At 45.0% G+C, this 12,125-nt stretch overlaps 1 protein-coding gene across 1 annotated transcript in view; it reads left to right on the top strand.

Moving 5' to 3' along the window:
- The window catches only part of DNAH9 (dynein axonemal heavy chain 9), a 480,799-nt gene that overhangs the window by 162,954 nt on the left and 305,720 nt on the right, over positions 1-12,125 (top strand). Inside the window, exons 34-36 of the mRNA XM_090059292.1 lie at positions 1,835-1,943; positions 3,434-3,581; positions 10,109-10,283. Coding sequence (XP_089915418.1) covers positions 1,835-1,943; positions 3,434-3,581; positions 10,109-10,283 — 432 coding nt within the window. The remainder of the gene's footprint in view (positions 1-1,834; positions 1,944-3,433; positions 3,582-10,108; positions 10,284-12,125) is intronic.

Below are 12,125 nucleotides of genomic sequence, written 5' to 3'. Positions count from 1 at the left end.
CTGAGATGGGATGGCCATCCCACATGCTGTCAGGATTACTCCCTTGAGGAGCAACCACTCCTCTTGGATTCTTCTGCCTGTCAAGTTGTGGTCCCTTAGGGCCTCAACAATGAGTCTCCTGAGCTTGTTAAAGTCAGCTTTCCTGCAGTCAAGGACTTCTGTATTGCTGACTGACTTGCCAGCTTTGCAATGGATAGTAAAGGTGATTAGCTTGTGTTCACTGTCACCCAGCTTTCCATCGATTCTTAGGTCACTGACTAGATCATCCCCTCTGGCCAGTACCAGGTCCAGCAACGTTTGCCCCTCAGACTTCTTGGGTCAGGTAGAGCTCATCCACGCACGTGAGGAAGCTTTGTGACCGATCGGATTTGGCCAAGTGCTCTTCCCATGAGATGCTCGGGTAGTTAGTCTCCCATGATAACCTTGCACCAAGAGCGTGCCACCTCAACCAGTTCCCTGCCAAATTCCTGGTGCAGCTGTTGTTTCTGATTAGTAGGTCTGTACTAGACTCCTACTGTGATGTCCCCTGAGCCATGTTCTCCATGTATTTTAACCGAGAGAGACTCCAGTCATCCTTCCTGGGTGACAATGTCAATTTGTAGGGACATGTAGCAATCCTTGACATAGAGAGCTACATCCCCACCTCTTTTTTCTGCACGATCATGCCTGTACATGGTACAGCCATTTATACCTGTGGCCCAGTGAAAGGTAGAGTCCCACCAGGGGTCGTTGGGGGTACTCTGCAGTGGTTAGGGGTTGCTGGGGGGCTTTGGGGGTGCAGGGGTGCAACGGCCCTGCACCCATGCATCTCGCGCTGCTCCCTGAGTCTGTTTTAAGTGCATTAATGCACTTTAATGAATTACGTCTAAATTTGATACCTGCGTTTGTGGGTATCAAATTTAGTCATGATTAGCTGAAGAATCTGCAATTGTCTGCAAAATCAACTCTAAAAAAATATAATAATAATAAAAATAAAATGGCTCCCCAGTAGGAGCCAGTGGTCCTTGCTGCCTCACAACCTACCCAGGAAGGGAAGGCACCAGCTGGTGGGGTGGCACAAAAGGCAGCAAGCAGCCATGATGGCAGTCGCCCCCTTGTCCCCCTTGGGATGGTAGATGGCAGCCTCCCTGCCATGTCTTCGTCCCCTGGGGCCTCTCTGCTAATCAGTGACATGGGCTGGGACCTCTGGGAAATTGGCTGCAAAATCAGCTGTTTGGGCCATGATCAAGCCATAAAAATTCCTTTGTCTGGCCGTGAATTAATTAGGCCCCTATTTATAAGCTGGCCAAAGAGCAAGTCATTGGAAAAAATATTTCTCTCTGACATGAGAGAAAGAATGGAGGGCAAAGAGGGACCCACCTGTTCAGAGAAGTTGAGTTAGAGAGAGATCATAGTAGTTTCTTTAAAAAGAACCTATCAGTTGTAATTCCAGTCAGAACATAGACTGGATTCCTGCTATTGGAACCTAGAAGGCTTGAGGGATGCCTCTACAAATTCAAGAATGTATCTGATGATATGTGTGTGCTGCTCTGGGGACTTTCAGAAACACTTTAATCAAGAAGGATCTGAGGATAGGAATAAAAAACAGTCTCAGAAGAATTAATTGTACAGCAAACAAGGAAGATGAAAGAAGATATCTCCCTCTGCTTGAGCATTGATTTATGAAATTGGACCAGATGTTAACAAAGCAGTACAACTGGTTCATTCATATCAAGACCACTACTTTTGACACTGTGGTACCAAGGAAATAATCAATTCCTGTTGCCATTGGAGTGGAGGATGCAGTGAACATGAGATTTTACATTGCCAGCTTGTATTTGTCTACTCTTTGCAGGTGCTGACATTAGCAAGCAATGAAAGAATACCCTTGAACCCAACTATGAGGCTGCTCTTTGAGATCAGTCACCTTCGCACAGCCACTCCAGCAACAGTGTCCAGAGCAGGTGAGTCATGAAACAAGAAGATAGAATTCATGTGCACTTGCAATATGCAAATGGATTTAGATTTAGCCTGGGATTTTTTAATGGATGTGAAGGAGTTGAATATAAATTGCCCACTGACATTTCATATTTGGCTTCCCTTTGAAACTCCCAGACTTATTCCATAGAGCCATTAGTAGCCAGATATGTGATAGAGGAATGGATAAACCCCTTCAGAAAAACTAGAATAGTCCAGAGTCTTAAGCCAAAACACTAATCACATCAGTGGAGGGTTGCCTGGAAACACAAGCTATTTCTTGTTACACTTTTCTTCTGAATTGTGTAGGTAGTAGCTTGAGATTTAAGCAGAATTCACCAGAGCACCCCAAGGGATGATGAGATCGAACGGTCACAAACTCTGCCATGACTGATTCAGGCTGGACATAAGAAAGAACTTCTTCACTGGCCGAGCCCCCAAGTTTTGGAATAGACTGCCGCCAGAGACGGTTCAAACACCCACTTTGAATGCCTTCAAGACGCATTTGAATGCTTATCTTGCTGGGATCCTATGATCCCTGCTGACTTCCTGCCCCAGGGCAGGGGGCTGGACTTGATCCTCTGGGGTCCCTTCCAGCCTAAATGTCTATGAAATCTATGAAATGAGTGACAGGTAATGAAGAGCAGGAGAATTCCAGTAGTGTTTAATGAACTCCATTGTAGGGCAATGGATGAATGCAATGAGACAGTCCCTGCACAGAAGAGCTTGCAATCTAAATAGGTAAGGCACGCAGTGTAAGAGAATGGAAGGATTGTTGTCCCTTTGTTATAAGTGAGGAAGCTCAGAGAAGTGAATGTAAACCATATACTAATTTTGCATGATGTTGCTTCCATAGACCTGGTCCTATCAGAACCATTCTGAGAAGTCTGACAGCTCTCAGGGCACTTGCATACATCCTTCACAACTAGCAATGCCATGGTCGCAGGACATAGATATGCCATCCTGTCTAGCCTCTTAGTTCTTTAGTTGCTAGTTCTTGTACTTACCAACCCTTATTTTTCCCTTTTTGTGGAGAGTACTTGGCTGTAGGTGTAGAGATTGTGCCTTCATGTGTGGACAGACAGCATCCAGCACTTTGTGAAGGTCATCAGCCCACATGCAATAGATATAAGGAAGTAATGCTACCTGGATGCCATGAAGCACAGTTGAAAGTTCTGCTAGTCCTTCAAAGGTAGTGCAGTGATCAAAATAGAAATCACCAGGCATGTAGCAGGATAACTACTGTACTTATTAAATGGTTATTTGAATGAATGGTAGTGTTAAAGTGATGTTATAGCTGTGATGGTCCAAGGAATAATTCAAGAAAAGGATTTCTTAGGATGATATATTTTATTGAACCAACTGCATAGTTGCAATAGAGTTAGACAATCTTTCACATATGAGATATTTTTGCACATCAGAACAAAGATGATGTTACATCCTTGCTGTATCTGTCTTTCTTGCACTGTGCCTGTAGGGATTCTGTACATCAACCCAGCAGACTTGGGCTGGAATCCTCCAGTGAGCAGTTGGATTGACAGACGAGAATACCAGTCAGAACGTGCTAACCTGACCATTTTGTTTGACAAGTACCTGCCATCTTGCCTGGATACACTTAGAGTGAGGTATAGTATAAAAGATATACATTACCTGTGCTTCAAACAACTAAAGAGTAGCACCTGTGGCAGAATGCCACCTCTGTCTCTCCCCAAAAACTCGGCTATGTGACAATTTGGTTAACATGGTCCCTGCAGAGGGCAGGCATCCCATCTTTTTTAGGTAACCGTGAGTTGTAACCTGAGTTGGATACATTCCTGAGGGAAGGGGGAAACCTGGTCCCTCTGCCTACGTGACTGGCATCACATACCTGGGTGGGGGGGCTTAGGCTCCCTATTGTTTTAAGCAATGCCAGTCTACCCAGCAACCAGTGATGCATTTCAAATTGGTTAGCTGGCAGTCAGCAGGTGCTGGCTTCCATTGGACCAGGTAAATGGGGTCATAAGGTCTATATAAGTTAAGGACTGCCCAGGAGGAGGGGCACTAGCCATAATGAAAACTCAAAGAGAGAGAGAAACTGGACCATCTGAAACTTGCTCTCTCTCTTGAAACTCATGATCAATTAACTGCCTACCTCCAGAGGGAAAATCCACCTGCCTCTGGATGATACTCATGAGTAAGCTACCTGAGATCTAACTAGATATATAGGTTTCAGTAACTCAGATGCATAATCAAAGGCTGCCCAGCCACCCTGTTTGCTCTATGGGATTTCTTTGATATTGCTATACCATGTACCCTATTCCAAACCTACTCCTTGTAACCAATAAAGGTCTCTTTTGTACCTGGTGTGGGAGACATATTGGGAGTAGGTCTAGATTATGCCTTGGGTTCCCCTTGTTTTGGCTGACTAAGGGAGATCACTATTTGTGCTTCAGACTGAGTAAAGCACCCCAAGTTCTTGGAGTGGGTCGAGTACCCTCCAGGACTACTAGACCTGTGTTTCCCAGGGGACACAGAGCCAGGATCAGTCTAGACCCTGGGTGGTGGCTGCGTTACCCCCAGGCTAGTGGGTATGGTCCAGGAAGGGGGTCAGCCAAATGTGAGGTGCCCCAGGGAGGCACTTGAAGCCTGCAAGGTGCGCAGTGATTTGGGTGGTTTAGTGCAGGAGCACCCCCTACTATCCCGCCACAGCACCCACCATGCCTCCAAGCCCAACAGGTTTTGTTGTAACAGGCATATGACGCCATTGAACATTTTCCTTCCCTGCCCCTGAAAGGCCAGGGCATTTTTGGTTTTAATTCAGTATAACATAAGTTTGTATGGGAAAGGAGAAATAACTCCAAAACTCACTTTCTTGTAAGGTTTCAGTTATCCCACATCTATGTCCTTGTTAAGTTATAGTTTTTGTGGGAGAAGTTCTTATCAATTTCATTAGTGGTGTGGAATGTCTCTGTCACTTTTCTTCTTTTCTTTACTTCCTTAATAGTCTCACTAACAAAGCTGTCTTCTTTGTATCTGTCTAAAGTTTTTAACAGCTTCGTTATGAAAACCAGAAAGGGCTATGCAATGCCACATGTACAACCTGCATCACCCACTGTGGGACATCTGGCATCAAACCCTCCTCACTGAAAAATAACAAACAAAAAAAAATCCAAATATATCTTTTAATTATAACAATAGAAGACAACACAATAACAATAGCACAATAACAATTGACTCAGCACAAACGAAAACCTTACACAGAAAAGCATTAAAAATCACAATACTTATATATGTTCATTATATTTCTCCTTGGTAGTGAATAATTTGCTAACCAGCTTCAGTGTTGCTGCTACTTCTTGTATTCTGAATCTGGTTAGCAGCACATTGAATCCATCACCTTCTCTGGACCCTCTGGATGGATCCAACACACTTCTATTATTTTCTCTTCCCTTCAGAGCAGGACACATGCTACTGTGGCTGAAAGAAAAGTCATCCAAATTTCCCTCAACCTCCTTCAGTTCTTGAGACACAGGACAGACTTTTTTGCCTCTCTGCCAACTCACCCAAGCCCTGATCAGTGTTTTCAATAGGACAGTTCCTTACCATGTACCAGACCCTGCCCCTGTTCACAGAGGGCTCTTGTACATGTGATGAGGGTTTAGTTCTTCAGGGTTGCATTCTTTGTCCCATAAATTGAAATGGTGGGTTTTATTTTTCCATCATTGTTTACACGCCATTGGTCTTAAATCTCATGAAATGCTCAGTGTGCTAGTCACGGTAAATTACTGCAGGGAGTGCTGCATAACAGTCCATCCTGCTGGTCTCTTCATACTAAATTAGAGTAGGGGGTGCCACACACCACTATTCCCTGCCACAGACTGGCAATATCTGTAGCTCACAGCTTGCTGATATGTACAGGTGATGAAAAGTGGTGTGATTTCATTAATTTAATAATTTAATTAAGTGTAATTTGATTAATTTCTTTATTTTACACAAGTCTGCACCCCATGAATTTCTTATATATATTTTTATGGACATACTGGAGTGTGGTGGTGCACAAATTCGAACTCTGATAATGCACTCCCTGCATCTCACAGATTCACAGAAGTTTAGGGCTGGAAGGGACCTTGTGAGATCATAGGGTCTAGCCCCCTGCTCTGGAGTTTATGATCATTGCTTCTGGTTTTCCCCTGGGGTGCTTTGGTGAATAGTTGTTCATCTAGCCCCTGATGCTCACCCTTAATATATTTGTAGGCTGCCACCAAATCCCCCCAAAGTCATCTCTTTTTAGGCTGAACAGTCCCAGGTCCGTCAGCCTTTCCTTACTTATATGGTTTGTTCTTCAGGCTTCTAATCATATGAGTGGCTCTTCTCTAGACTCTCTCGCACTTCACATCCTTCTTGAAGTGTGATGCACAGAACTGGATGTGATACTTCAGTTGTGGCTTCACCAATGCTGAGTAGAGTGGAAGAATAACTTCCTTAGTTTTGCTCTAGGTGGATTGGTTGATGCATGCCAATGTGTTGTTTGCTCTGCTAACTGTATCATCACACTGGTGGCTCGTATTCATTTTATGGTCAATTATGACCCCCAGGATGTGGTGGTAGCTAGCGTAGCATAACCAAGCCTGTAAGTTTGTTGTGGATTTTTCCTCCCCAGATGGAGCACTTTATATTTCTCAGTGTTGAACAGCATCTGGTTCTGGTCTGCCCATCTGACTAATCTGTTTAGATCATCCTAGATTGTCAGCCTACCCTGATGCATGGCTGCACTTTCCCACAGTGGTGATTGGTGATATCTCAGCAGTTGAGGATGCCCCAGAGGCTTCTGATCCCGTGTGTTCATGGCAATCCAGTACCTCCATTAGCAGCTGGAGGTATCTGTTATGGGCCACGTCGCACAGTGGGGTGCCCTGCCACTGTGTTCTGGAAAAATCCACGTGGAAAGCAGCCCGTAGCATCTTCACCCTGATATGGCACTGAACCGCCATCCTGTTATTCCTCTGCTTACCCATTCTCCTAGCAACATCAAGGTAGATGTGCCAGTTAGCCTCTGGACTTGCAGACAAACTGGTGCACAACCTCAGGATCCCCCAGCACCTGCACAAGGCTCTTTGTTTTGGCTACAGTCCAGTTGGACCTAGACTCAGTCCACTTCATTCTCCCTCGAATATCAAACATCTTCTATCAATAAGGGGTACCCCAGGGAGCTGTGCACTCAATTTATAAGTCTTGAGGTAACAGAGCCAAAGGAAGTTCACCTCCCTCCCACCCTGTTGTTGCTGGGCAAAGTTTGGACATTGGATATGCTGCTGACAGGCAGGGTCAAGGCAGGAAACAGGGCTCTGCACCAGTGGCAACTTTGTATGTTATGGGAATGCTTGTTCTGGATGTCTTTTAGTCTCGCTAGGTCTTTTAGCCCCATGTATGCCATGGCACAGTAGCAAGGTTACCCAATGAGCCATGTACTGAGATGCCCCTGATGGGTGCCCACAGGTGCTCTGTTGGGGCATGGCACAGCAGGCTACCCAGTGACCCATGTGTCAAGACGCTATTCCCAGTGGGACATGGTCTGAACTGCTGAGCAGTTCAGACATAGCTGGTGAAGGAATGAATGCTGACAGAACTCACCTACTATCCATTAAGCGGGCGTGGTTAATGCTTATGTGGGCTCACAGCACTTTCCTTGTCAGGTTTACATAAAATCAGTGAGCAATTAATGGTGCTATGGGGACAATTATGCTGCAGCCAGCCGAGGAGGGATGTTTTAGAGGGGCAAGGTAGAGGGGAGCACTGTTCCTCACAGCTGTTGCCAGGCAAAGTCTGGGGATTTTTGCTGGGCATGTGTGAGCTATGCTGTGTGACTGTTGCAAGTTTTGGCACTAGTCAGCAGTGTTCACCAGGGCTCCCCCCTGGCCTGCCAAGGGTGTCCTAAAACATCTGTTACACACAAATACCTGCAAACTGTAGCAGCACTTGGTGGACAAGGGGGCTCACTACATGAAAATTGTAGTGACACCCAATGGACAGAGGGGTTCACCACATGTCATTCAGTGTACATGTGATAGATTAGTAGCTGCACCATTCCAAGTTGTGTCATTGCACACTAAACTACATCAGGATGGGGATTAATTTATGATGATGCAAACTCATTTAAATCACCAAAAACTTGCATACCTGTAAAGTATGATGGCATTAAGCTGCACAAAAGAGCAATTTTCATCACATACACAAGTGCCTCTGGGCCCAGCTACCACTTCCTTTTGGACCCAGCTACCACACCCCCTCCACCTTCATTGCTAGGATAGAATTTCTTATCTCCCCTTGACCTTCATAGTACATCCAAAATGTCCACCAGCCACCACCATGTCCCCACTGTATGCTCAAGAGGGTCTTGCTGCCCTTCTCAAGATGAACTAATTTTTAAAAGTTCCCTTCTACAGGACAAGGGTGAGTTACATAAGCTTATAGGGACCATATAGCAATACATAAACTATAGGAGGTTGCATACTAATTATTATCAAAATGTCTATAGGTATGTAATCTAGTACCCCTGTGGGGCTCTCTGACCTTTATTATTGTACTTTGTAGTATTGCTCTAATCTTCTATAGTGGGTATTAAGGACTCTACAAGTACCCAGATTCTATGGTCATTCCAAATCTATCACAGGAAGGTTTCTCTGAAGTAAAGAGTTGAGCTCTTTCCCGATGAAGCTTCTGCTCTAAATACATTTTGTGACAGCTTTGTAATAATTGAAGTTAGTACTTGTCCATTTCCAGCCTGGACACAGTTCACTCTTGGCACCAGTTCAGTGAAAAGCAATTGTTTTCTTTTCAATATAATTAAGGTTTGCAGTAAGTATTTAAGCTCCCTGGGAATTTCAACATCTGCTCCAGGGGTGGGGAGTGCTTTAATTACAGTAGCTTTGAGAGACGCATGAGATGCTGCAGCACTTTAATTAGTATCAGTATCCCTGTGTTTCAAAAGAGCAGTGGGGGCACTTGAACTAAAGCTCACTTGATGAGCTTTAGTTCAAGCATCCCTGCTGCCATTTTGAAGTGCAGGGATGCTGATACATGAAACATGGGATGCTGCTGGAGCACACTAATTACTACACTTCAACGCAATTACAGTGCATCGGAGCAGCCTCTCAGCCTGTCTACAGGCACCCCCTGTTCTGTACAGGTTGGACTGTTACCCATTTGACTTTCAACTAATGTGCATGTTTTAGGAAGGGTGACCAATGATGAGGCATCAAGGTCCCCGCTCTGTTAAATATTTTTCTTGTATAGAGCTTCTATGAGGCTGTGCTTGCATAGCAGCCTTGGAAATGTATCATCTCAACTGGGAAATGACTGAGACTGGTAGGTATGGAGTTCTGCAGATTAGACTACCATCTTCCATTCAACTGCCTTTACCAGTCAAGCTCAGTTAGTGAGCAAAAAACTGATCTTAAATATGTGTACACTGGGGCAGAGATCACTTGATCATAAACTAGGCAGCTGCTTCAGTGGGAAACACCCTAACAAAAGCAAGGGTTTATAGCAGCAGGGTTTTTGCTACCCTAACTGTGGGGGTTGTGTAACCAGTCAGCAGCACAATCTGTTTTCTGTGCATTGTGATGGAGTATGAAAACCACAGGAATAGCTGTAGGCAGTTATAAGCCAAATGTTTTTATAACTTGTTTAATTCAGAAATTGAAGCACCAACCATTCAAATAACAGGAATTATTTGATGAAAGGCTTTAGTGTTAGTCTGGCTGCCTCAATGTAAGTTAATAATTCAGTAAATATAAACTAGGTCAATGTAAAATGGTAAGATGAAGTTGTTTATTTTATTATTTTTCTATCTGACTGTTCCTGAACTCATCCTGTTCTCAAGAAATATTTGCCTCTAGCAAATATCCTATTTTACTTCCTCCAAGAGGATCAAAGCTTGAGGCATTTTAAAACTTTTGATTACTGTTATTACTTGTGTGTGTTTGTGTCAGCAGGTCCAAGGAAGAGAAACTGGTGTTTTATTTATTTGTTGTACTGGTGAACAAGAGAGAGACTGCAAAACAGTAAAATGTTAATATTCTGGAAGTGGATTTCTATGCATCTATCATGATGATGAATGACTATTGTTATCAGTCCAGCTATACTGTACATATGACCAATTTCCATCCCTTAGATTTAAGAAGATTATTCCTGTTCCAGAGCAGAGTATGATTCAGACATTATGTTTCCTCCTTGAATGTCTCCTGACTAAGGAAAACACTCCTCCTGATTGTCCCAAGGAGCTCTATGAACTTTACTTTGTTTTTGCTGTTGTCTGGGCCTTTGGTGGAACAATGTTCCAAGACCAGGTAAGGTGGAAGCTCCTAAGTACAGGATGAATTAAGTTTACCTCTCATTTAGACAGGACTTTCTTTTCTTACACTTATTCAAAGTAGTGACTCCCAAGTGGCACTGTGTTTTAGTGGCGCTAAAAGTGTAACTGTCAATGGGGGAGAAATCTCCGGAACAGTGAAGGGTTCTGTTCCTTTGCTGATCTTATAGATAAAACATTTTTGCAAAAAGTGCTGTTACATAAGAGGTAGTATAAGAAAGAAATGGACAGTGATCAAAGATAAGAGGGATTTTATTTAAAAATAAATATTGTGTTGTAAATATTAAGTTGAAGTAGTAACACATTACATAACATGACAGTGGTTAAAGAGCAACCTTCCAGCTGAATACATCACTGGAACAGCATATCAACCAGTTGCTAAAGCTTGTTATCCTATTGTAGATCAATAAGTAGAAGCTTGATTGTAATAGCATAGATCAAATCATACTTTGTTATCAATGAACTCTGTTAAAGATGAACAAGTATAGGCAATAAGATTTCCAAAAATGAACGGAGCAGAATGTAGCACTGGGTTTATTGAGTCCATTTTATATACCCATTGGTGATTCATTAGTTAGGATTTGTACAACAAGTTTACAGAGGCTTCAGAAGAGCTCACATGCTGGGTGCATTCCAAGTGTGGCAGTATTCTGAAAATCTCATAAGTATCACAACTGGGTGCTGAACACTTTTGGAAATATTATCTTTCTTTAGGTGTAAAAAGGATGACTGAACTCTTGGGTTAGGGACAGACATTCCAAAAGCCTCAGCCTGAATTTATTCAGTCGTTTCAGGTTAGTTTAACCTGCCTAGGTTGAACCAATTTGTAACAGCACAGACATTCCTTGCAGCCTGAGGAAATGCGGGCACAGTTGCCTGCAGTTGCTCAGGTCAGGAGCCGGAGGGGGCTGGAGCACGCCTTTGGCTGCAGGGAAGCTGTGCTGGCAGGGTGTGGCCAGCCCATGTAGTAGCTTTGGCTGAACTGGCCAGAGAGGGGTTTAATTCCCCGCTCCATGTCCCACCAGCAGGGACCCAAGCCAGGGCTGCTGGGTGTTCCCACCGGTTGCTGCAGCGGGGGGCCAGGATGGCCCCTGAGGCAGAAGGGGAAGGGAAGGGAGTTATTCCCTGCTCCACCTCCACTGCCTCCAGGGGACTGCAGCCTTGACTACTACCGCTTTCTCCCTGCATGGAGCAGACGGAGGAATAAGCCCCCTCCACCAGATGTCGGATGGAGGGGGAATAACCCCTGTCCCTGCCTCCCGCTTCAGGGGACCTGCCAGCTGGCATCTGGCTGTGCCCTCACCCAGCCACTGCAATGGCAAGGGGGCAGGGCCCTGGCAGCTGGGTGAGGGCAGGGCCAGATGCCAGCTGGCAAGGTCCCTTAGGCAGAGGCTGGGAGCAGGGTTATTCCCCCCTCTGCCCCAGGGGCATCACAGCAGGGTCTGCCCTCCCCATCCATTGCTGCTTGCTCTGTGCCCGGGGCAAGCAGTGAAATAAGCCCTGTCTTGCACCCTGATGTCCAGTGGAGGGGGCTTATTCTGTCACTTGCCCTGGGCATAGAGTGAGTGGAGGTGGTGGCTGGGGCAGCCAGACCCGGCTGCATGTCCCGAGCAGCAGAAGGAGGAACAACCTCATTTCCTGCCCCACGCTGAAGGGGCCCTGTAAGCCAGCATGTGGACCTGCCCCTGCCCCTGTGTGGCTGCTGGAGAGGCGAGGGGGAAGCAACCATGTTGGGGGCAGCAGTCCCTTTTATGGTTTCCCCAAGCACAAGCCTCTTCCCAGTGAAAAAAGCTGCTGTGTACCACAGTGGTGGCAGTGG

Source organism: Crocodylus siamensis, chromosome 8 (genome assembly GCF_052110815.1).
Source record: "Crocodylus siamensis isolate JL-2025a chromosome 8, ASM5211081v1, whole genome shotgun sequence".
NCBI classification, from domain to species: domain Eukaryota; kingdom Metazoa; phylum Chordata; order Crocodylia; family Crocodylidae; genus Crocodylus; species Crocodylus siamensis.
The sequence above is the reverse complement of the archived record's forward strand: the minus strand, read 5'-3'. Positions and strand labels throughout refer to the sequence as shown.